Genomic DNA, 27,171 nt, shown 5'->3' on the forward strand with positions numbered 1-27,171 from the left:
TTTAGTTCCTTTATATTCTCCCTTCTTTTGCACTTCCAGAAATCTCTTAAGATCATTATGTTTCCTTTCTACTAAAGCTTGACCAGTGGGATTATAGGGAATACCTGTGATATGTTTTATATTGCAATATAGGCAGATTTGTTTAAATGCCATAGAAATTTATCCAGGGGCATTATCTGTTTTTGTGGATTTTGGTATCCCTGCAATAGCAAAACTATGGAATAAATGATCAATCACACCTTGGATAGCTTCTGAACTTTGTGCTGTTACCATTGTATGTGAACTAAATGTTTCTACAGTAACATGAATGAATTTCATTTTTCCAAAAGGTGCATAATGAGTCACATCCATCTGCCACAATTCATTAGGAATCTGGCCTCCAGAATTCTTAGAATAATTTGGAAGGGTAGGTAAATATAGAATGCATTGTTGACAGGATTTTAACATATTCCTCACTTGTGATTTTAAATTCTTTCCTTAGTAAAAAAGCATTCTAATGAAATTTTTTTTGTGAGAATGCCTAGCTTGCTCTTCTACTAAGCTTATAAGAAGTGGAAGAGTTAATTGATCAGCTCTTTGATTATCTTCATATGTAGGCCCAGGTCATCCAATGTGGGAATTTATATGTTCAATAAAAAAAAAAGGTTATATCTATTTCTAATTACTTCTTATAACTCTCGAAAGAATTGATATAATTCTTCATCAGTGCTACATTTAATAAAAGCTGTTTCTATTTGTCTGACCACATGTTAACTATACTTACTATCTGTAAAAATGTTAAGGGTTTGTGGCTATTCTTTTAATACCATTAATTGGCCATATAATTCATTCTTTTGTTTTGATATAAAAGGAGTTTGTAATTTCTTTTCTATTATTGCATTTATGCTTGGACCTACAGATCTAGAATAAGGTCCATCACATTGTTTAAAAATTTCAGGAAACTCAGAGGTTCATAACTTTGTGTATTTTCCCTCATTACCTCTACAAAACAATCAATCATTAACTCCAGGCTTTGACATCATTATAGTAAAATAGCTTATATTAACAAAACTAGATCATATAACTTTTCAACATCTTGCTCATCAGTAAGTTATCTAAATATGGGTTACATAATTTTCAGTTTCCCAAATATTTTTCAAAATCTCTCACATTTATTCAGTATTATTGGAAATAAGTGCAGTTAAAATATACTTTCCAATCTCTTATGCAACCTTCTTTTAAGTTTACAATTTTGCTTCCTTAGAATTAAACATTAAATTCTTAACTTATATGAAACATAAGGTTTCCATGCTGACATCTCATTCTCTTAAATTTAACCTTATAAGTAAATATCTGTTAAAAATAAATTTCTTTCACATATCTATTTTATAAGCTTATTTTCCTCTTGTTCAAATACACTCCTATTTTCAAAAAGAAAATAAGACTCTCTATGAACATATATATATATATATATATATATATATATATATATATACACATACATAATTTCAAAAACTCCAATGTAAAAGTTTTACCAATGAGAGGGTTACAGGATTATATATATAATTTTCTTCTTAAAAATTGATATTAAGTAAGTTACTTTTGGTCTTACAGATAAATATTTCCTTAAGAAATACTAAGTGGAAGAGCACAGTTTTTCACCAGCTTTTTACTAGCTTTTCACTAACTCTCTGGGCCAAAAAGAACTTGAGAGAGATATAATCTGTTGGCAAGGTATTCTCTTTGTCTTATAATAAGTCTTTACAAACATGATAGATGATACTTCAATTCATTCATTGTTTGCTATTGTAGCATATTTTTAAAATTTTCAAAAAAAATTGTCTGAATCTGTTCTTATACAAAGTTTACTAATTATACATAACAAATTTCAATTTAATGTGTATTCCCTTTACTCCCTAAAACTCTGTAATACATAAAACTTTTTTGAGACCAGATGTTTCTAAAATCCCTTTTTATGAGATTGGAGTCAAGATGGTGGCATGCAGGCAGCATTTCCCAGAAACTCCGTCCCCCTAAAACTCCAAAAGCCAACAAATGATAACTCTAGCCAAAACTTAGAGGGGCAGAACCCACAGACAGACTGAATGATTCATTTTCCCAGTCCAAGATAACTCAGAAATTCTGTGAGAAAGGTGTGTTTCACCAGTACCAGGGGTTGGAAAAAAGCTGTGGCTGCTCAGCCCAGCACAGCCCAGGGATCATTGGCAATAGCTTGAAAGGGTCATGAGAGAACTCTGCTACACCAAAATGAGTGTGGAGTTGAGAAGCACTGGCCACAGAGCCTACAGCAAGAATTGGGGGAAACCAGCCTGCACCTCCAGAGCACAGCCCACAGATGGTAAGGTGCTCAGGGGAGACTGCAGAAATCTCTCTGCTCACCCTGGGGCAGGACTCTGCTTTTTGCCCACACTCAGATCCAGGTAACAGTTTGACCTTCCATACTAAGAAAGCAGGGCCTCTCCTCAAAGCTCCAGGGCAGAGGGGAGTGCCTGTGGTCATCTACATATCAAAGCACAGGCAAAAGAACATATGTCCTTGGAGGAATAAAAGTCCCAGGGGGTGTACCAAAAAAGCCCCCAAAGTGGGTGTTCTAGTTATACTCAAAAGCTCAGGAAGCACCCCAAAACCAGGCACAGACTGGAGAAATAAGTAAACAAAGAAAAAAGAGAAACACTATTGAGAAATACATGATCCCAAGAATCCTCCTCAATGTGACAATGAGTTCCCAATCTCTTATACAACCTTCTTCCAAGTTTACAATTTTGCTTCTTTAGAATTAAACATTAAATTCTTAACTCTTTCATCTTAAGCACCTGCATCTAAAGACTCCATGAAAAACAGAAGTTGGGCTCAGGCTATAATAGAGCTCAAAAAAGATTTTGAAAATCAAGTAAGGGAGATAGAAGAAAAACTGGGAAAAGAAATAAGAGATATGCAGGAAAAACATGAAAAAAGAAGTCAGCAGCTTAGTCAAGAAGATCCAAAAAAATTCTGAAAAAAATAACAAGCTAAAAACCAGCATAAGTCAAATGGATAAAACAGTTCAAAAAGTTATTGAGGAGAAGAATGCTTTAAAAAGTAGAATTGGCCAGATGGAAAGGGAGATAAGAAAGCTCTCTGAGGAAAACACATCCTTCAGATGTAGAATGGAGCTAAAGGAAGCTGATGACTTTAAGAGAAGTCAAGACACAATACTTCAACACCAAAAGAATGAAAAATTAGAAGAAAATGTTAAAACATCTCATTGAAAAAATAACAATATGGAAAACAGAATCAGGAAAGATAATTTAAAAATTATTGGGATACCTGAAAGTCATGATCAGGAAAAGAGCCTTGACCTCATTTTTTTTTTAGGTTTTTGCAAGGCAGTGGGGTTAAGTGGCTTACCCAAGGCCACACAACTAGGTAATTAAGTGTCTGAGGGTGGATTTGAACTCAGGTACTCCTGACTCCAGAGCTGGTGCTCTATCCACTGAGCTACCTAGCTGCCCCTTGACCTCATTTTTTAAAGAAATCCTACAGGAAAATCGCCCTGATATCCTAGAAGCAAAGGGCAAAAGAGAAACTAAGAGAATCCACCAATCTCCCCTAGAAGGAGATTAAAAAAACCCCAAGAACATTATAGCTAAGTTCCAGAACTCCCAAGTCAAAGAGAAAATATTACAAGCAGCCAGAAAGACCCAAATCAAATATTGTGGAGCTGCAGTCGGGATCACACAGGACTTAGCAGCAACTACATTAAGGGCTCATAGGGCTTGGAATATTATATTCCAGAAGGCAAAAGAGTTTGGAATGCAACAAGAATCAACTACCCAGAAAAACTGAACATCTTCTTCCAGGGGGGAAAGGTGGACTTTCAATGAACCAGAGGAATTTCAAATGTTCCAGTTGAAATGACCAGAGCCGAACAGAAAGTTTGACCTTCAAATACAGGACTCAGGTGAAGCATAGAGAGCAGAGGAAAAGGGTAAATATGAGGGACTTGATGATGAATTGTATGTTTTCCTGCATAGAAAAGTGATACTGATAATACTCATATGAAACTTCTCATTTAACAGAGCAGGTAGAAGGAGCTTTTATAGTTGAAGCACAGGAGAAAGCTGAATTTGAAGATAAAATATGGTGTAAAAATGGAGTCAATAGAAAAAAAGGGAAATGTAATGGGAGAAAGAAAAAGGAGAGGGGGAATAGACTAAGATATTTCGTATAAAAGATATTTTTTCTTCTTTTTATAATGAACTTTTGCAATGATAAGGGAGGGGGGGAAAGGTGAGGGAGAATGAGGGAACCTTTCACTCTCATAAGAAATGGCTTAGAGAAGAAAAGCATACACACTCAATAGGGTATAGACATCTAGAGTAAAAAGGAGAGAAGGGGGAAAGGGGGAAGAGGGGGATGTAGGAGACAGAGGAGAGGGTAGATCAGAGGAGAGAATAGTCAGATACAACACATTTTCTTTTTTACTTCTCACAAGGGGCTGGGATTGGGTGACCTGTCTGGGACCACTTGGCCAGGTGGTTGCTGGGTCTCAGGGGTGGTATGTGGACTCAGGGCCTCTTGGCCCCAGGGCTGATGATCAGTCTGCTGCACTACTCAGTCATCCTATAGCACATTTTAGAAGAGGGATAGAGTGAAAAGAATGAGAAAATATTATATATGATAGTAAGGAAGAATGAATAGAAGGATTTACAATCAGCAATAGCAATAATGCAAAAATTGTAAGTAACTTTTATGATGTACTTATAAAGAATGTGATCCACCTGAGAGAGCTGATGGTATCAGAAAACAGGCTGAAACACATTTTTTTTCCTCTTTATTTATCATGAGGGTCTATATTTTTTGGGGGGTGGGGGTATTATGTTTACTCTTAAACAAGAATATTTAAGTAATATATTAAAAAAATCACTGGTACAAAAATATTTATAGCAGCTCTGTTTGTGGTGGCAAAGAATTGGAAATTAATGTAAATGTCCTTTAATTGGGGAATGGCTTAACAAAATGTGATATATACATATATATATATATATATATATATATATATATATATATATATATGTGTGTGTGTGTGATGGAACACTATTGTGCTATTGGAGGCCGGGAGGGATGGGAATCCAGGGAAGCCCAGAAGGATTTGAATGGATTGATGGTGAGCAAGATGAGCAGAACCAGAGGAACATTATGCACCCTGGCAGCAACTTAGGGGTGATGATCAACCTTGATGGACTTGCTCATTCCATTAGTGCAACAATAGGGCACAAAACTTTATTTTTCTTCCTTAGGGTTATGATTTCTCTTGCATTACATTCAACTTAGATCAATGTATACCATGGAAACAATGAAAAGACTAACAGACTGCCTTCTGTTTGGTGTGGAGGAGGGAAGCAAGATTACGGGAAAAATTATAAAAAATTCAAAATAAAATAAATAATATAAAATCCCTTTTTTATGATTACAAGATTTTCTTTATAGTTCTCTTAATAATCTTATAAATTCCAAACTCATATTAAAAATTGCCTTAAATTATTTTCCTTTTCAGAATATAAGTTTGCAAATCCTTCTTATCTGTATCAATGCTATTCTAACTTTTTCAATTCTCTAACTTAAAAGACCTTTCTATCCCCACTATCAAAATGATGTTCTGGGGATTGGGGATTCCTCACATTTTGAGATATCAAGATAATAAGCACTAATTATTTACCTTTACTGTTTATCATTCCTTGTTCACCCCCCCAAAAAAAATTTTTAATATACCAAGACCAGTCCAAAAAATGATTTTAGGGACAATTTCAGTGTCTTCTAGGTTCCTTATAAGTATAATTTGCTAAATCAGTAAATAAAACTCTTAGTTAATCAGACCAGAAAAGAGACAATAGAAAATAAGAGAAAATAATAGAACTCCTTCTCCTCCAAAAACAAGATGATCTTCAGGAAAATCTCCTTTTTTGGTGCCAATCATGAGTTTTTTGAAAAAAAGAGGATCTAATTTTGAAAAGAGAGACTGGAAAGAAGATTGGCCAATCAGAACACAGAGAACACCAGGCCTGAGAGACAGCTGAGAGCTTCCCTCTGCCTGTATTTTAAAACAAACACATATAGACACATAAATGGAGTTGGGGCATTTAGAACCAGAGAGGCCCCCAAGATTCTGGGGAAACCCCACCTTGCTCTCCCTTTAAACATTACACAAAGACAAAAAACAGCAGGATACCAGATAAACACACATACTCCAACACCACTAAAGGTGATAAATTTCCAAGAAACCAGAGGAAAAATGCAGAGTACATTCCATTTTTCACAATACATTTTTCCATTCAAAGGTTTTGATATTTAATATTTCTTGATTTTACCTATAAATAACTATAACTTTTGATAAGACAGTCACTCAAAAATCCCTCAACCTAATTGGAATATTCCCTGTCCCCCTTCAGCTTAGAGTAAAGCGAATAACTTCTTTTTAAGGGAACAGTCCTAAATCTTTTCTGGGAGGAGAATCTTCTGTTTTTAAATCCTCAATTGTCCCATTATTTTCTGTAATAATCAAATTATGTACTTTAAAATGGACTTGTCTTTCTGAAATTTGCTCCTTCAAAGCTTTTTTAATGTCAAATAGCATTTCTTTTGTGATTAACACATACTTTTCTCATCTGTGAATACGCTGTCACTTTTCTGTTTCTAAAACTTCAAATAAATTTCTTTTTTTTTTAACATTTTTTAACATTTTATTTCATTTTATCAAATCTTCATGAAACAATTCTCTCTCTTATCTAGTGCTTTTTCTTAATTCCTCTCTCAGTTAACTTCAAGATCTAGATAAACAAGCCATGAGAAAATAGACTGTCTGATCTCCCACTCCTCTTTGAACTGCCTGCTGCAGTATAGCAAGAAATTGTGTAAAATCATCATTAGCTACTTGTTTTATTTTTGTAAGTGAAGTATCATCTCCTTCCTTTTCAGGCAATTTTAGCCATGCCTGTTATGCAGCCATGGCTATTTCTTGGTATGCCTCTAAGCCAGTTTGTTTACTTACTTTTGCCCATGGACCAATGCTAGAGAGCGTTTCAAATGTTATTCTTAACCCTCCTACTTCATTTCTTTTAGCTTGACTAGTACAATTCTCAAAAAATTCAGTTTCCCATATTAAGTAATTTCCTGGTGTAAGAGCAGTTTTTGCTATCGTGGTCCAATCTTCTGGTGCTAATATTTGTCTAGCTAATATTTCTATCATAGTTAAAACATATGGGCTATTGTTTGTTGCTGATTTTCATTCTTTAATTATTTTAAAATCTAAATTACTTTATTTTCTCAAAACAATCCCTGGAATCTTTGGATCAAGTCTCTTAAGCATGGGAAAAGAGAACAATAAATTTCTCATGTCCCAGAATCTCCTCTTCTTTATCTATTGCTTTTTGAGGAGCATTCGTATGCCCCTTATCTCTGTTAACATTTTCTTCCTTAGACCATAAAGGAGCAGAAGTTATCAAAGTTAGGAGGAGGTGGTGTTGAAGGTAAAAACCACCACTCTTTTTTAACTCTTATCTTCCTGCTGAATAGTTTGAACATCTACATCAACTTTTAATATACTCTGAGCCAAAGGAATATCTCCAGGTGGAGTCAGGCAGATTTTTAAAAAATTCCACAATGAAAAGACTCCTATAGGAAATGCCTCCTGACCATCCTGTTTAAAATATTCACTCATTTGCTTCCCTACAATTTCCCATTTTTCAGTACTTAGTACTCCTTTTTCTGGAAACCAAGGACAACATTTCTTCCAATTGTTTTGTTGTTATTAACAAGCCTCTTTCTTTAACTATCTACTTTAGCACTTTCAAATAATGCCCTCTGTCCTTAGACTGTCCCTTTCCCATATTAATGTTCTCTGTTTTAGACTTGATGAAAAAATAAAAAATATGTATATTTTCCAATACCTGCTGTCTTTTAGAGCACTCTTCTTTTGACCCAGCAGGATGTTGAGACAGTGTCTTTCCTTTCAAGACTGATTCCCCTCCAGGTCTGTCCTGTTTTGAGCACCAGTTATCGCCAGCAATAATTTTGGTGTGTGTCTAAACATTGGACAAGAGTCAGGTCAAATAGAGACATACACAAGGTCATGATACAAACTCTACTGTTTTATTCTTGGATACTCAGACTTTTATAACAAAAACTTATCTCAGGAATAATAGGTTAAATGAGACCCAGCTGCATCATTTCCTGGGTTAATTTACAATATTTATCCTTAGAAATCTGCAAACTTCCTTATCAGAAAAGTCTCCTACAAACACCTCTGGACACCACAGAATGTCTCAGGTCACAGTTCATTTAGTGTGCAAGAATACATACATATCTCTGGTGGCAAAAGTCACCAAAAATATGTGTAAATCACTTTCAGGAGCTGGCCCTGAACAATTTATGAGTTATGTGATCTTGGGCAAGTCACCTAACTGCTGTCTGTCTCAGTTTCTTGACCTTTAAAATGATGATAATAATACCACCATAAGCGCAATACCTGTACATAATAGATACTTAATTAATGCTTGTTTCCTTCCTTTCTCTGCCTCTTGTTTGATAAAAAAAAATATATCTCCAATCTATAGCTATGAAAAGTATACGAACTAATTTTTTATGGTATGATATTTAATATTATGTCATATTTTCATTTTGAATATTTTTGAAAATTGAGTATAAAGTGCTGATCCAAGTCTAATTTTTGCCTGAGTTATACTTTTAAGAACCCCAAATTTCCCTTTTAAATAAAAGTTATTTTTTTAAAAAAATTCTTCTAATAATGCTTATAGTGTGATTATAAGTCATGAAATAGCAAGCTAAGAAAAGAGTCACAAGAGATGCACAAGTGGTGGGCACAATCTGGCTGACATACATATTACTAGCAAAAATTGTGTAAAGGGTGTGTTGTAAACAAATGCTACCAGGAAATGTGATCAGAAAAGGTCTGGTTTTGTGACAAAAATGAGGGATAATCACTGGTTAGTGCTTTTACTTCACTGCAATACATATGTCATGAGATCCAGAGGAATACCCCTCCCCCAAAATTTGTGGAGGGAATATTGGACCACATAGACAAGATTCACAGAGGATGGGAAGGTGTGTTGCAATTTGTATCTATGGACAATGTATTCACATCAAGGAGCTCATAGATCCATTGAAGTTTCAAAGCATTTTACTCTGATCTTTATAGGAGCTAAATCTGTTCTAAAAATATCTTAGGTTATTAGTTAATCTTTCCACTCATATGAATGACAATTCAGTTTCACATTCCTATTGGGCTGCTGGAAGGTGGGGAAAAATCCATTCTTCTGGATTTCCCCCATTCCCCAGGTATTTCTGAATCAGTTAAGTGTCTATTCATTGATCTCATCAAATCTCTGAAAATCTAGATATCTCTCATCATAACTTGCTCCTCCCCATTGCCTCTTTCTCACCAACTTTGCAAGATTTTTTTTTTTGGTAATCATTGGGAGCATATGTAATAAGAATGGAGGTAGTAGTGTAACAGGAAAGGAAAAGAAAAACACATTCTTACCACATATTGAAATCTTAAAGATAAATTCAAAATATTGTAGTCAGTAAATAAATATTTGTTAAGTACTTACAATGTGTTAGGCACTGTGCTAACTGCTGGTAATAAAGGTAAGAAAGGTAAAAGATTATCCCTGTCCCCAAGGAACTCAGAATCTAATGGGGGAAATAGCATGCAAATAAATATGTGTGATTTGGAAATATCCCAAGTATGCATTGATAGGTATTACTGCCAATCATAATTATCAACATATAGAAATACTTCATTAATCAGTTTAATTTATGCTCATCATAGTTTCATGGCATCTAAAAATGATTACTGATTATCTGACAGTTTTCATATGACTTATATAGTCACTAATTTAGTCAGGGGAAAAAACGTTCTATTAGATTTTTATGACTGCCAAAAGATAAAAGAAAAGATTTATATTTCAAAGAAAAACATAAAATTTCTGATAAACTAATAGAGAGGAAGGTTTACATAAAAAAGGTAGCAGAAGGGAAAAAATATAACAGATCAAATTGTAAATTGATCAACAAACACTGAGAAGGGTTCCTTTGGAAATTACAACTAGCTGGGTCATAGTTATCACAAAACTGAGCTAGAGATTCTTTTACTCTTAATCCAATTAATTATCTGGGTTGCATCATTGGAGTTAAATTCCACACTAGAAGGAAAACCTTAGTTGTTTATTGGATTTGTTGTTATTTTACAACAAAATGGCCATCCTGAAGCCACTGGAAAGAAAATTTTAAATTCCATACAAGCTATAAACAGGAAAAATCAGAAATAATCAATAGAAAGAAGTTTCTAGAGTTAAAAGAGTTTGAGAAAGACCTCTAATAGAATTTTAGATGGGATTTGAAGAATTCCAGGGAATCCAGGAAATAGAGATAAGGAGGGAAAGCATTCCAGGACTAGGGGAATGGTTTGTCTAAGGAACAGAAAGGAGATTAGTTCTACTGGATCAGAATATGTAGGGAAAGGACATATAATGTACAAGAAGACTGGAAGGATAGAGAGAGAGAGATTATTAAGGATTTCAGAGGATTTTGTGTTTGATCCTGGAAGTGTTAGGGAGCCACTATGGTTTATTGAATAGGAAGGAGGATGACATGGTAGGACCTGTAAGTAAGGAAAATCACTTTGGTGACTGAATGGTGGATAGACAGGACATGTGGCAAACAGACCAATCAGCAGGCTTTTGAATAGTCCAAATGTGAGTTGATGAGGTCCTATACCAGGGTGGTAATTGTATCAGAGGTCATAAAGGGTCATATTTAAGAAGTGTTATAAAAGTAAAATCAAAAGGCTTGGCAAGAAATTGAATAAAGTGAGAGATAAATAAAATTTTAAAATGAGAGATAATGAGGAGTATAGTAGGATTAAACCTAGGTTGTGAGGTGGAGAGACTGGGAGGATGGTGGTGCTCTGGACAATAATAAAAAAAAATGTTTTGGAAAAGGGGAAAAATTGTGGGGAAAGATAATGAATTCAGATCATGTTGAGCTTAATATTTCTACTGGGCATCCAGTTTGTTGTTTGATAGGTAGCTGGAAATTAGAGACCATTTCTATTAGCCACTGTTTCTCAATATTATTAAAACTTTTCAGCATGTCAGTTTTTTGGATCATTTTGAAATCAATTTACTCACCAAGTTCTTTATTTAAATTCCTTTATCAGGAATATTTCTATACATTTATTTCTCCATAACTATCTGATATTGGTTCTCACTGGTGGACCTCATCTTATCTATTATCTTTCTTTCATAATAGCCTCTGTGTACATTAAAGGGATGAGCTCATCTGCTCCCCAGCATCCTATGAGGTAGATATATATGCAAAATTAGAGAACACAGTTTATAGAAAGAACCACAAAAGCTACTATAATTTATCACATTCAACTGGCCAGTAAATATTCTGTTATATTTATATTTTTAAAAAAAATTATCAGTATTCATGAGAATAATATGTCCATCTCTATCCCAACTTCAATAAAAGTAAATATGAATTTAAGAAAAGACAGGAAGGGGAAATGGTATAATTAAAGTGACAAGAAGTAAAAAGTCTTCACCAAATTTTTACCTGAGGCTAGATGAAGATGAAATGGGATGCAGAAGAGGTGATCAAAAGCTATTCCCCTTAAGCCCTACAAGGAGCTCCACCTTCCTTGACTATTGATTATATCTAGAGTTGGAAAAAAGTCCTTTGGTTCAATTTTCTCATTTCTTTTCCATCTAATAAGTATTTAGGTGTAACAAGCAGATTTTAAAAATACTCAAGCACAATCTATGTATACTTGATCCATTGGCACGTCTTCCTGTGCTCATTAGGTTAAAGATCTTGTAATTTTTCATATCTGTGACAGACATTTACTTTATGGCATTATTTAACCAGAAAGAGTTCCCAAAGACTATTAGAAAATTCAGTTGATATTTGTAATTTGCCTTCCTCAAAAAAAAGGAAAAAGGACTAGGTGATCTTTGGAAGTCTTTACTAATTCTAGAATTCTATAGCTTGATTTTGCTGAAGATATTACTAGATATAAATGGTAGTAAATAAGATTTTCCCAAGGTATGGAAATAAGACTGACTCACATGTGGTATCAAAACTACAAGGAGATTGCAGATGTAAATTAGACCCACTCTTTTCTCTGATCCTTCCCGCTTTATTTCATTCTTTTTCCTAGCTTAGTTGTATTGATGTTAGAGATGTCCAGAACAAGCTACTAAACCCTTCTTAAGCATATCCTTTAAAGCTACTTTTACCCGTTCATTTCGAAGGGTGTAAATGACAGGGTTCATTAATGGTGTCACAAAAGTAGTCACTACTGTCACTGCCCAGTTTGTGTCAACAGAACCACTTTGTGATGGTCGGACATAGAGAAAGATGGCACTTCCATAGAAGAGTGTAACCACCATCAAGTGGGAGGTACAGGTAGAGAAAGCCTTCTGTCGACCTGAGGCTGAGGGTATTCGAAGGACAGCCAAAACAATGTGACCATAGGAAGTGGCAGTAAGCAGAAGGGAGACCATGATGACCAGTGAGGCCAGAGCAAAATCAACCTCTTCCAACTTTTTGGTATTAGTGCAAGCCAGGCGAAGCAGGGGGCCACTATCACAAAAAAAGTGTTGGATCACCACATCTTGCCCACAAAAAGGAAGCAAAGCCACCACCACTGTAGGACCCAGAACAGGGAGAAGTCCTCCTGCCCAGCAGACCAGAACCAATCGTAAGCATATGGCCCCACGCATCAGTACAGGATATCTCAAGGGATGACAAACAGCCAGATAACGATCCACAGACATGATAGCCAGGAGCAGGAACTCAGAAGCCCCAAGACAGAAGTAGAAATAGAATTGAGTAATGCAAGCAGTAAAAGAGATGGTATGGTGACCTGAAAAGAAGTTAGTCAGCATTTTAGGAATAATCACAGAAGTGATCAGGATCTCCAGGCATGACAAGTTCCCCAGGAAAAAGTACATAGGAGTCTGCAGACGAGGGTCAACTCCTACCACACTAATAATCACCATATTGCCCATTAGGGTCAGAAGGTACACTAGAAGGAATATTGAACAGAGTTCAGTTTGCATGTTGTGTAGAGTGGGGAAACCTGCCAGTATGAACTCAGTCACATCACCACTCTGATTCCTGCCCATTCTCAGCAGTTTTCTTACCTGTAACAGTGGAGAGATAATCATGGTGAAAGAATTCACATGTAAGCTCTTACTTAACCTCCATTCCCCTCACTTTTTTTCCTCATTGAGATATTATACTAAAACTCGATGGAGTTAAGGTCATCTTTCAACTGACTGGATAAATTCCAGGTGTAGAAACCTAAACCTTCCTAATAAAGAGCCTCCTTCCTTTACTCTACCCTTCTCAGGCTGTAAAATTATGTCATTTTTTTCATTGATGCTAACTTACTGAGAAACTTCATTTAAATTACACATTCAAGACTAAGAGGATTTAACATGTAAACAATTAAGTATAAAACACCTTCTGTGTGTGTGTGTGTGTGTGTGTGTGTGTGTATCTCTGTCTCTCTCTCTGTCTGTCTCTCTCTGTCTGTCTCTCTCTGTCTCTCTCAGTTTTTCTGTCTCTGTCTCTCTGTCTCTGTCTCTCTCTCTCTCTTTTCCCCCCTCCCTTCCTCCTACCCTCCTTTCTTCCCTCTCTCTAGGTCTTTGTGCTCTGTCTCTCTGAATTAGGAGTTAAAAGGTACATGTACAAAGTAACAGAATCAGGATTTGAACCACAGATTTAAATTCAGGCCTTCTGATTATAGTTTATTATTCTGTCCATTAGATCAAATTCCATAAATTGACAGATGTCCTAAAGAGAAATGAGAAGGCTGATGTAAACATCATATGATCCAGCTTGGATATATCTATTTTTCTCCTCTTCCTGCATTTTTAGAGATGAAGTGGAAGTTACAAGTTATTAGAAATAACACTGAATTTGGAGATCTGAATTAAAATCTCAACTCTGCCACATATGTAAGATTTCAAATTGCATGTGTAACTTTGGATAAACCATACACTCTCTCTGAGCCTCAGCTTCCTCTTCTGTTCATTTAGAATTTGGGGTTCTATATTTGTAAGGCCCAATTTTGACATCTATGATTTTTTGACATTTTATATCTGAAATCTGAAGAGCAAATATTTATTGTCCAAGTCCATATAAGTAATAGGCAGCAGAGCCTGATTTGGATCTAGACCTTCTCATGTAATAAATTAATATATCAAATGAATGGTTGGGGGTGGGGTTCATTAGAAGTCTCATGTTAAAATACTCTTGCACTAAAGATGCAGCTATAAAGAATTTCAGAAATGATATATGTCCACAGTTTCTTCATTTGTAAAATGAGTTGGACTAAATTCCTTTATGCATACTTCTAGACCTGAAAATAAAGTGATTTGTGACCATTTTGTGTACTTCAGTGAAGAAACTCCCATCTTTCCTCATTTTCCATGTGCTAAAGGGTGGTTCTCATTCATTTCTGAGTCATTTAAGAAGACAAGAGATGACCATATCATAGTCTTAAAGGCAGAGAATAGTCTTAAAGGCAGAGAAGAAACTCCCATTTCCAAAGCATATTTAGCTGAAACCAGGTCAGAAATAAGTCCTCTAAACTCTAAGATCTAATAATAATAATCATTCTTATTGTTACCCTTTCCTTGCAATAATCCAATGAGGTAGATAGTGCAGATATTATCTTATTTTTACAGCTGAAGAGATTTATTGGGAAAAGTTAAATGATTTTCGTGTAATTAATAAATGATCAAATTAGAATTTTAATGAAAACTCCTTGTGGCTAGGTCCATTCTATGTATTCTATATTGTCTGTCCTTTAAAATAGAGTTCAAATTTTATCAAGTTCTGGTTCTGAATGTGAAAAAAAAACATTATCTATACCATAGATTCATTTTTTTTAAATTTTCCTAGCTATTGAAATAAATGTCCTTATCCAGTCCTTATCCACGTACTGAGTGACCTCTGAAATCCTCTCATCCTCATTTTCCCCAGTGTTTTTTTAAGCAAAACCCTAGTTAGTGTTTATCACAGAATTTACTTATATAGTATTTCTGATCTGGAAGTGATTATAATTAGAGAAGTCTTCCAGAGTAGCGGGAATTGTCACCTCTTACTTAGTTTTAAAAAAGAAAGACTCTGAGGGAACCTTCATCTCCAAGGGATAAGGGCTTTTGCAACACTGGCCTGCATCCAAAATTTCCTAGAATTGCTGTAAGGCTAGTTAATCCTTAACAGCATGAGAAAAAAAGTCCAATATTCTTAGGGTAGCATTCAATTTAAGTAACTAGGTGAAGGGAAGGGAAATTTCCTCTCCTTCCCACCAAAAATTCTAGAATTCTTAGAAGAGTGGTCACTTTGGTGGAGATGGAGACAGGAATTTTCCGTTCTTTACTGGTGCACACTGGTCACTCTTTGATCTTGCATAATGTCCTTATCACAATCTTCATGGTTTGTGGTATGCTTCATGGTTTAAGGTAAAGATTACAAACCTATGCCAACCTTGAAGCACTTCCATATGGGAAAAGCAAACAGAAAAAATGAGATAATGTGACTGGAAATAAGTAGTACTCTTCTTTTGTTCTTTCCTCTCTGGGTGTGGCCCAAACTGAATGCTGTTCTACCTTGTAAACAGAAAATTCTTTTTGATCCTGAGTCAGTTGAATCAAAACTGTTCTTTCTAGTGGTCAGGAGGTCTTCAAACTAGACAGCATCAAAGTATTAAGGATTTTATAAATAGAGTTGGAAGAATGCTTAGAGTAAAACTGTATAAAATCTTTCATTTTATAGATGAGGAAACTGAGGCCTAGAAAGGTTACATTTTTTTGATTAAGGATACATATCTCCCTACCTGGAGGATTTCTCCTCAGTCTAATTTCCATAATATTGTCCCAGACTATGTTCTTAAGACTTAGGTTAGAGTAAGATAACTAATTGGTTTAAATTGCTAATGAATTTGGTTATGTGGTTCAGTCATGGGGATTCCTGAATTATGCTTACTGAACAAAGGTTTTACTGGAAGGGAAGAAGAATAATCTCACAAGGTGTAAACACTGGGGCAGGGAATGTCTGACCAGTAAGTCTTATAAGACCCTTGAAGTCACTGTCATGGAAAGGCACTGTCATGGAAAGCTCATGTGGGACTCAAAATTCAGTAAATCTAGGAATTTTTTAGAAATGATTTTATTAAATGTTTGACCAAATATAGCTGACTAATGCTAAGTTAATAATTTTGTATGGTTTGCAAATGATACTATAAATATCCAAATGACCCTTGGCAGGAAAAAGGTTCCCCACCTCTAACATTAACAAATCTCAGGTCTCTATTGCTTAAAAGACTCAAAGAATAAACATGAAGCAAAAAATATTTCCACACTTACTCATGGTTTCTTTAAAAGTATCTCTGCTGGGAAGATGTGTACTTTAGGACCAATTTTTTTTTGCTCTCAATGACTGATTTTATGTAGAATATGTACTGGTTTTGGTCCATTCTTTGAGCTTCAATTTCATGTTCTCTGGCTCCAAGCACTGTTCTGTGTTCAGGGAGAAAGGAAAGTGAGAGAGACCTTTGTTTCTGAAAATGTCTTTTTTAAAGAGATAATGTATAATGCTAATAGCAGTTCCTAGTGGATTTGTTTCACTCACTGAGAACTGGGCCAAGAATAGGAGCCCAAAGGACAGTTCTCCAGGAAATTCTTCCCAGTGAGTGTCAAAGTAAACAAAGAGAGGAATCAGCTCCTGGAAGACTAAAAGTAATTTGTGCTTCACCTGAAAAGTGCATTGGGCATACTACAGTGTGTTTTTTTCCTTAGCATTTGTCACTCACTCATTTAGCAACTCACCATGGCCCTAAAAAGTTTCAAACAATAGCACTAATAATAAGTAAAGTTTGAGATTGGGAGAAGACTCTCTACCTATTCTCATCTTCAACACTCCTTTCTCTATAGCATACATAAAGCTGGGATGTCTCCTACACAACTAACAAAAATTTAATATCTTTCCACTGAGTATTACATGGGATGTTTGGAAATTGGGGTAAAGGACAGAAATATTATAAAGGGTAAAGATTCCTTATATGGACTCTGTTCATGAAGAACCTCATTTCTCATGTAATAAAGGAATTTGCATATGAATTGACTGGACAATGCACTTTGAGAGTTGATATATTAGAATTTCAACTTAAATCAAATGCAGCAAAATCCTATTCTTCCAAAAACACATTCAGCTACAGATTGGAGAAGACCCATAAATGTATAAAGGTCCTCAGTTGGAGGGAATCCTTGTGAAAAGAAAGATATCTCTCATTCTACTGCTTCTTTGCCTGGAAGAATGCCACTGAAACCTAATCCAGAGAATAGCTATGTTTTTAAAAAATCATAATAAGAAATGGGGGCCCTTGCTGGTGCTGATTTGTGGAAGGGAAAAGTTATATTTATCCAGAAAAAGGGAAGAAGAGAGAGCTTTTTTAGATTCTGAGAAGTTTTGGAGAAAATTAATTCCTGCACATGATTTTCATCCAAACACAAATTTTTTACTCAATGAAGACACAGATAAAATGAAAAGTCATATAATTTAAAACATGCAAAAATTATTTGGACCTATTGTCAATTAATTTAGACATTAGAATGTTATTTGTAGTTCTAAGCAGAGTGGAACATAGGAGTTTTTCCATGAAAACAATCAGATCAGAAGGAAATTAGGCTAATATGACTCCCAGTAATAAAATAACATTGAACTGTAGGATTTCTAGATTTTGTATTGACTACTTCTACTTACAACAAAGAATGATATTGGAAAATCCTCTACAATTCTGAATCTCAAGTTTTCCACAATTTCACTCTCAGAGGTCTATTGTAGGGCCAATTTGCATCTGAAAAGTAATTACCTTCTTTGCAAATACAAATATACAGGAAAAAGTATTTAATGGGCAGGAGCAGGAGTTTTGTACCAATAGCATTTCAAAGGTGGTTATAACATACATGCAAATATAGAGGGAGAGTATTCACTATCTCTCCTCCAATGTCACTAACTGAATAAGCTATCAAATACCTCAGGCCAGACAGAAATTGGTTATACTTGATTGTTACATAAGTTATTTCTGGCCTGATACTGGTTGACAGATGAGCCACCCAGTGATAGAGATTCAAGCACACTGTAGCCTCTCCATTCGATATTTCTTCTTCTCCCCTCTGTAGCAGTATGAAAATCAATTGTGTTCTATTGCTCTAAGAACTTGAATAGATATTAGTGAATCTTCAGACATCTAGTGGATGTCTCCTTTTTCCTCTTAGTAGCTGGGGTGATTTTCAGATGGAATATGGATATGAGATGATGTCCCCAAATATTACACACTTTAGTGTAGCAAGAAGTACCTAAATTCCAAGAAATATGTCTTATTTAGATGTAAACGTTTATGCATGTTAGGAATGTTCCCCTGGGAGATAACAAGTAATTCCATGGTGTTAACTAGTCAGTCACTAGGGAATGTCAAGTAACATGTGGGGCTACTCAGAGTCACCACAGAGAAGTCTAGATTCTAATGAGCTGCAAAATCCATCAGGAATCCAGGTGTCTGAGAATAGCCTGTTTTCTTCATTTTAAAAAGGAGAAACAAAATGTAGAAAAGAAAAACAAAAATCCCCAGGAGGTCAGAGACCAGGAACTAGAGATCAACTGTTCTAATTACATCCTAGAATAGAGATTCAACAAAGGATGAACTAGCATGGAAGTATATCACAATGAAAATTATAATAACACATTTTTAAAAGCACATGTAGTATGCAAAGTATTGTGATAAACACTGAAATGAATACAAATGTCTCTGTCCCTATATAGCTCATAGTTTAATGAGATTTGACACATACACAGTATCTATAAGTGTCACTATGGTTTCACCTCAAAGAGAATGTGTAAGGGTAGAAAAGTAGGGACCATCCCAGGAAGAGGGCACAGGACAGCCTCTGACCACTTCTAATATAGCTGAATAGCTTATGATTTAACATGAAGAAGTAATTTCCTTAATGATCAATGAATAGGAAGAGCTGCTGACTCAATAGATAGTTAAAAGGGAATGACTTAAACTCTGCCTGTTTTCTTCTTTTTCTATCTGCTTATTAGAGTAGATATCTCTGAGCATACCCATAGAGAGGTAAGAGTGGAGTCAGTGCTATTTCCTTACCATCACAGAACTTCAAATAGTCAAAAATTAAAGCATATGTATATTCTTGAGCAAGTCTGAGCATAGGACTTGTGACTCGTGCTATTGTAGGTGTTTTATTTCTTGTTTGAGTATGTGTAACTAAATAATGTTATTTACCTACATTAGTATTGGAGGCAAACATGGAAAAAAAAGAGCCATGGATCTTGGCCTCGAGTTGAAGATGATTGGCCGCAGGAAAAGTTTTTGAACTGAAATAAATGGTCACCTACAAGAAATCCAATCCCCAGTTGGGATTGCTACAAGACATGAACATGTAGGAATTATTTGTACATTGTAGAGACTTGGTCAAATATAAAACTCCTAGTTCCATACTTTATGTTCTTAGAACTCTGTGTTCTAAAACAGTAACTGTGATTCTATATTTGTAAATCTGTCACTGTATCCTGATTTAAGTCGTATCAGTTCAAATTGTAATCTTCTTTTCAAGCCTTTGTTTTGTGTGGAAGAAAAAGTAGATGTCCCCTACTTCGTTGGTGAAAAGTGAGAAGACATAGCATTCCAAACCTCTGAGCACAACATTCATTCTAATTTATATATTGTATATACATATATATGATACATATTTATAATTTATATTTTCTATATATTTAATTCTTGTCTTTCATTCTCAAAGAGTGATGTCAAAATGCCACCACTATATTGGGGTCAAGGTACAGTGTGTCTAACCAATACTATCTTGGAAGATTCTATGATAATCAAGCACAAATCAGCCATATGAACATTTAAAGTGGAAATGCCTTTAAATCTGTATATTCCATGGGGTTTTTTTTGAGCTACTGCAATTCTGCTTTGCTCATAGGGCACATAGAACTTTTCCTTAGATGAGTGCTTGCCAAATTGGATGATCCTTGTGCCAGTGTTTCCCATGTTTCAATTAATTCCAAAATTGTTCATGAGATCTTGAGATAGTTCTTATAGAACTTCTTCTGACCTTCATGTGAGCACCTATCTTATATGAGTTCTTTATAAAATAATCTTCTAGGAAAATTATATTTATCATTCAAACAACATAGTCAATCCATTGGAGTTGTATTCTCTGCAGTAGACTTGGAACACTTGTCAGTATAACTCAAGATAAGACTTCAAATCTTCAGAATTTTCCTAAGTCAGTTCAAATGGAATTGATTCAGTTTCTTGGCATGGCACTGGTATAGTTGCCCAGTTTTCACAGACATACAACAATGAGTTCAACACAACAGTTATGTAGACTTTCAATTTTATAGGAAGGCGTAATACCTCTTCTCTCCCACGCCTTCCTTCTGAGTCTCCCAAATACTGAGGTAGTTCAGGTAATGCATATGTCAACCTCATCATCTATGTATGCATCCCTGCCAAGATAATGAATTTAAACAAAGCATTTACAATTTCTCCATTAGCTGTAACAGGTGGTTCCACATATAACATGGTACTGACTGGCAAAGAACTTATTATTAATTGTTAGACCAAAAGTAGCACAAGTGACAGAGAATTGATCCATGCTCTGTTACATCATAGCCTCAGAGGTTGCATTGAGGGCACACAATCAAATAAAAAGCTACATACTAATGCTCTCTTTACTTTAGTCTTGGCTTTTCAAATTTGCTGTCAGTTGTAGCTGATATTGATGCCATTTTTGTCCTTGTTGAAGGTGTCTGGCAACACCACTGTAAACATCATGCTAAAAAGCATGGGAACAAGTGCACAGACCTGCTTCACTCAACTGGTGACTGGTAATGTATTAGAGCTCTATTGTAGAACAATATTGATGAACTTCATTGGGCAACCAAACTTTTTCCATGACCTTCCACAAGCCCTCATGACTGTCAGTGTGGTAGATGAAATATTGATCAGAGAAATATGTTCCATAAAGTAATCTATCTTCCCTCTGCACTGACTATATCAGTTAACCTCTGAACTGGCCGTTACATTAACACATTAACACTGATCTATATCCAGCTATAGATTTGAGGTCAATGAATTTTTTAGTAAAGTGTATTGCCCCTACCTGGCAAAGATTCAGTAAATCCCTACTGCCCCCAGGCACAAGATAAACCCCCATCAACAAAACAAGGGATGCCTGCCCTTACTGAAAGAATTAAGACTTTGAGCTTCACTCTTCATCTATATATCCCTCATTACCTAATCTATGCTCTATGAGAAGCTACCCTCCCATCTTCCTGGCCCTTTAAATGCTCACTTCTACTCAGTTGAGTTGCATCTCATCTTCCTTTGGGAGGCCAGTCTGCTCTTGAGGAATATGATCCCCTAGATAAACTTTCTTGCCCTGATTGATTCCTTCCTTACTACTTATTCCCACATAGTAGCTGTTGTTGCTAATCTCCACAGCAATATCCAAATAAAATTTTTTGGCCCTAAATTCTTCTGGGTCAGTCGATCTTTTTTTTAATTAAATATTTTATTTATTTTGAGTTTTGAGTTTTACAATTTTTCCCCTAATTTTAGTTCCCTCCTCCCACCCCCCACAGAAGGTAATTTGTCAGTCTTTACATGTATACATTGATCCAAATTGAGTGTGATGAGAGAGAAATCATATCCTTAAGGAAGAAACATAAAGTATAAGGGGTGGCTAGGTGGTGGCTAGGTGGCTCAATGGATAAAACAACTGCCCTGGAGTCAGGGGTACCTGGTTTCAAATCCAGTCTTAAATATTTAATAATCACCTAGCTGCATGGCCTTGGGCAAACCACTTAGCCCCATTTGCCTTGCAAAAACCTAAAAAACAAAAAACACAAAGTATAAAAGATAGTAAGATCAGACAATAAGATATCAGTTTTTTTTTTTCTAAATTTAAGGTAATAGTCCTTGGTCTTTGTTCAAACTCCACAGTTCTTTCTCTGGATACAGATGGTATTCTCCATTGCAGATAACCCCAAATGTCAGTTGATCTTTTAAGTGAATTCCTTAGTGCTCTGCTTAAATCCTGAAATCTTTTTGGACACATTTTCTGACAACAATATCACAGAATAAAAGCAGTCTTAGAAGTAAGAAGGTGTAGTGGATAGGAATTAAGTAGAAGATCTGGGTTCAAGTTCTACTTCTGATACATATGGACTATTAGACCTTGACAAGTAGCAAACTCTTAATCCTTCAGATAACTCTCAAGACTCAATTACAGTGTTTGTTTTAGTGTTTTATTGTTACTTTTTTATTCTCTTGATCTCTCCCTTTTATGTATGAACCCTGAAACTGTAAAAAAAATTAATAATATAGGCTTAAAACAAAATTAACAGAAAGTGTCAATTAGATGCAAAACTATATTCTCTGGGATTTACCATCTAAACTTTAAAATGGAGACCATTTCAGAAAATGACCAAACATGAACTGGGAAAGAGTTGGACTTTTATGCAAAAACAGAAAATAGGGAAATCTCATTAACCTCCATTGCAGCCTAACCATGAAATTTGTACATCTCTGCCCAAAAATGTTTCTCAAAGAATATCATCTTTATGTAGCTGGAGAAGTTGGTATCACCAAAAAAAATTGAGAATGCTTGTGAAAGTAAAAGAATTCACTACTAGGGGTGGCTAGGTGGCACATGGGCCTTGGAGTCAGGAATACCTGGGTTCAAATCTGGTCTCAGACAATAACTACCTAGCTGTGTGGCCTTGGGCAAGCCACTTAACCCCATTTGCCTTGCAAAAATCTAAAAAAAAAAAAAAAAGAATTCACTTCTAAACCTGGAGTTGAAATAGCTTAGTCTTTATTTCTTAAGACCTAAAGATTCACAGAATAAAAGAAAGGATTAGGCCAGGTGCCTGAAGAAAAGAGTGAAAGGAGAGCAACCAGCCTGAGTGGACTGAGACTCCAGCGAGACCTGCACCATGGAGGGGAGGGCTTAAACTTGAGGACAGGCTGATCAACAAAGTTTTATACCAGTTTTTAGGCCTTATACCCTCCAATAAATTTGCCAAAGGGGTGGTCCTCCAAGGACTGACCAAGACAGTGATGTTCTACACAATAGTCTTTCCTGTCTCAAAGGGCATAAACTTCCTGTCCCCAGCATCAGGGTGGTTTAGGATTATTGTCTCACCTTGCTTGTCCTACCAGGGAAAGCATGGCCAAGGTCAAAGTGAAAGTCAAGAGGAAGTATCTTAACAGTACAGAAGTTAAAAGGATCAGTAAGATTACAAGATTTTAACAGTACAAAATTTGTTTCCAATTACAATATTTCCTTTAGCCATAATTCCCTACATCATTTGTACAATATTATCTGATCTCTTGTTGTCTCTTCCTGGCAGGGCACATCTCCCAGCATCCTGATCATTGTCCTCTTGAGTTGGTAATTAATATAAGGTAAGATACCTAGGAGATTTAATTTCTTATTAGTTTAAGAAAGTGACTAATATGTGAAGACTGAGTACTCTCTAAAGGAATCAATCTTTTTACCAGGATTATATTTTTGAGAATATTATACTTTGATATATTAAAAAAAAGATAAGAAGCTGACTGAAAAAGTAAACAAATCTATCACATGCAATATTTCAGTCACATAATTTCTCACTTAGTTACTAAGAGAAAACAAATGTGTTTCCATGTCTAATGATTGCCCACTCACAGGAGCACATCATAAGTTACAAAAGTTTCCTTGCACAATCTTAGAGGAAGGAAGGTAGTCCCTGGACCTCAAGTTCCAGATGCCTTATTTATTTTTAATCATTTCTGAATAGAGAGATGGTATTCTTTAATTCTTTTTTAAATCTTGTGAAATATCAATACATTTCTGGCCCAGACTAAATTCGAAATGGATAATTTTTCCTAGGGAAAGAATAAATTTTTTGCAGGAAAATAAATTAGGGAGTAGACAAAGGGAAGCTAAAAAGGAAAGAAAGGGGGAAATACAGTTAGAAGGAAAACTAAGAAAATAAAACAGAAATATTGAAGACTAATTATAAAAATAAATACAGAGAATAATGAATGTTGAAAATTTTATATATATATATATATATATGTACACATATAATTGGAAAAACAAGCAAATAGAAATGCTGTTCAAGGCGAAAAATGACTTGCAGTTGAAATGGTTTGGAAGCAAGAGTATATGGACAAGAATCTCCCTTATAAGGAAGTGATATTTGTCCTTCATTTCCAAAGAAGACCTCAACATCAGGTCGGTGATGCCATGACAAGCACAGAAATGGATTTGAATGAGGGGGAGCTGTGTTAAGTCATTAACCTCACTTTCTCCTCCAGATCCATCTGGTTCCATTGGCCAGATATGAAATCAAGAAGACTGGAAATGGCCCTGGATAGAAATGTTTGGTATAAATTGTCCTTATCATATCACACTTCTCAATTGGATGTTGGACTTCAATAACTCAACAACTATTCATTTTTTCCTTACCTACTGATGGTATCAGTTATTGGTGTCTATATTCCCAATATTTTCCCAGGTACCCATTACCACCATTTGCCCCGACCCGCGGGACAGAAAAGTGGGGTGTTGAGGAGGACCCAGCCTGAAAAGGAATGGGTGAGTATAAGGAGAGTGAGACCCAAGGATGATGGATAAGGTCTGAGTTTATTTGAAAAAGTACATGCTTATAAATTGTAGAGAAGGTCAAGGGAGTTAGCTTAGGGGTGGAGTTGGTATGCCTTGGCCTGAGAGAAGGGATAGTCTGTGGTCAGTTTGTTCTTGATAACGGAGGGTGAGGCCTCTTTCCTTTATCTTGGCCCTTGGTATGCCTGGAATTTTGTTTGCTCGTTTTATCTTATCTGACATGGGGCTTCTTGGCTCCTGGTATGTCTGGAATTCGTTTGCTCTTTTTATCTTATGGGGCTTCTTGGCCCCTGGCATGTCCCCCTTTTTTTGTTTTAAATTTATGGGCAGGATCCCTGTCTTAGGCTGTGCAACTTGTTTTTCATGCTTGGTATCCGTGACCAGGAGGGGACCTTAGCGAGGTCCTTGTTATCTCCTGTAGGATCTGATGTTCCCAAGTCATGGAGTCGCACTAAATCCCATCATTGGGTATCACTGCAGCCCTTAGGGGGTGCCTTTCCTTGAGCAGATGCGCGCATACCAAGGTGGGCGAGGTGTAAGAACAGCGAACCTCAAGGGTTCCATTTGGAGGTCCTCACAGGACCCTTGGCTTTTCAATTGGTGGTATAAGACCGAAACTGGTTTTCCAAGGGCTGAGTCAATTTGGGATTTGATAAAGTTGGTCAGTCTCCTAAAGGCCCATGGTCCAAAAGAAATTAGAATTAGGAAGCCAATTAACGGGCCTAGAAGGCTTGGGAGCAGAGTAGAGAGCCAGGGGGATGTGGAAAACCAATTTTTATACCATGCCTCACCTTTCTCTCTCTCCCTTTTTCTTTTTTCCAGGCTATCCTTAACCCTTTGCAGACTGTCTTCTACCAGGCCAAGTTTATCCTTAAAAAAACAGCATTCTTCCTTTAGTGCCGCGCAGAGTCCCCCCGTTGTAAAAATAACAAATCAAGACCGCGTCTATTTTGTAATGCTACTTCAGCTAAAGAAGCAACAGAATCTTTTAGGTGTTCTAACCCTGCTTGAAGTTCTGAGAGATCCTTATCAATAGCGGCGCTAAGCTGGGTGTACTGTGCATTGGAGGAGACTAAGGAGGCAATACCTGTACCAGAGCCAACAAACCCAAGTCCAATCAGGACCGCGAGTGTAACTGCTGTCAGGGGTTCTCTTTTGTCTCTGATAAGGGTACCCCTTCCATGTTCCCAAAATTGGAGGAATTCCTCCAGGTAGTGGACAGTTAGGTGAGGAAAAAGGGAGACAAGGACACAATAGTCCTTTTTCTCAAGGAATTGTTTGGTGTCCACAAAGGTGGTTAGTCCTGATGAGCAGGCAAGATAGGTATTAGGAGGGGCTACAGCATATATATAGGAAGTATTAATAAGGGTACTTTGGTTACATACTGTGTCTAGCTGAAGAGGGGGGAGCATTTGTGGGCCAAGGAGACAATTTCTCTGACCGGAGATTTTTGCAAGAGTGAGGCCTTGGGATTCCCCAGTGCCCCATCTGAGATCATCTGTTCTGTTGGAGTGTGTGATGTTCCCGAATTGAGCAATACCTTCATAGAAGGGCGGGGAAGAGGAATAGCAGATCCAGCATTCTTCCAATGAAGAATTCTGTATCTGGGTCAAAGCTTGTACAGAGGCATTAATGAGAGTAAGTATGATATGGGCAGTAGAGGGATCGCTAGCAGGGAGGGTGGGTCTATAAGGGACGGTGTCGAGGGAGACGGGGGTGCTGGGAGTAGGTTGGTCCAAGGGTCTGGTATTATAGATGTTAGATGTTAGCATTAGGCCCAATGGCCACCGGTTGGGGGGGTGTGGGGATGGTTTGAGTGAGCTTTATGGTAAATATTAGACCGTCATCGTATCTTTCCTTGTAGAGCCTTAAACCCCAGGTTAGACCCCGATCCCAATTCGGGTGTTGCTTGCCCCTGTCTGTGAACTGGATCTTTAAGGGATAACACCAGCTGTTGCATTCTGGTTTGTTGGTCCACTGCTCGGACCCGGGCTCATGGCGTGTATAGTTGGTGGTGACAGTGATGAAATCCCAATCTGAGTCCGTGATCCAGTACCCGGTTCCGGTCGTCTCACACCCCCAAGACCGGCAATAGTAGTCCCCGATGCCTCCGCAAGTAGGTTGCCAGGAACTTGGTCTATGGTCTCCGGGGCACACATAGAAGGTGAGGGTGCGAAGCATACTTCGCCGGGACATGTGACCGCAGCCCCCCCCCAGGGATCCAAGCCTAGCCTTCTCGGAGAAGAGGGCACCTGGGGGGTGTCATCCTGGTAAGAGTAGCCCTCCAGGTCCCAATTGGCTGGGGCCCCTATGCCCAATTTATACAGATCGGGGTACAGAGTCGGCCAGGGGGTCTGGGAGTCAACCCGTGACGTACTCCAAATGGTGT

The 27,171-nt window shown here is 36.7% G+C and overlaps 1 protein-coding gene across 1 annotated transcript; it reads right to left on the reverse strand.

Annotated features, from left to right (window-relative positions):
- Nucleotides 1-12,239: 12,239 nt before the first annotated feature.
- On the reverse strand, nt 12,240-13,193 carry OR6S1 (olfactory receptor family 6 subfamily S member 1). The gene has a single exon (XM_074236244.1). It carries the CDS (start codon nt 13,191-13,193, stop codon nt 12,240-12,242), a length of 954 nt encoding a protein of 317 aa, XP_074092345.1.
- Nucleotides 13,194-27,171: the final 13,978 nt, after the last annotated feature.

Source organism: Macrotis lagotis, chromosome 4 (assembly GCF_037893015.1).
Source record: "Macrotis lagotis isolate mMagLag1 chromosome 4, bilby.v1.9.chrom.fasta, whole genome shotgun sequence".
NCBI classification, from domain to species: Eukaryota; Metazoa; Chordata; class Mammalia; order Peramelemorphia; family Peramelidae; genus Macrotis; species Macrotis lagotis.

Excerpts from the sequence above, each read along its gene's own strand:
- OR6S1 (XM_074236244.1), bottom strand. The coding sequence starts at position 13,193 with ATGGGCAGGAATCAGAGTGGTGATGTGACTGAGTTCATACTGGCAGGT.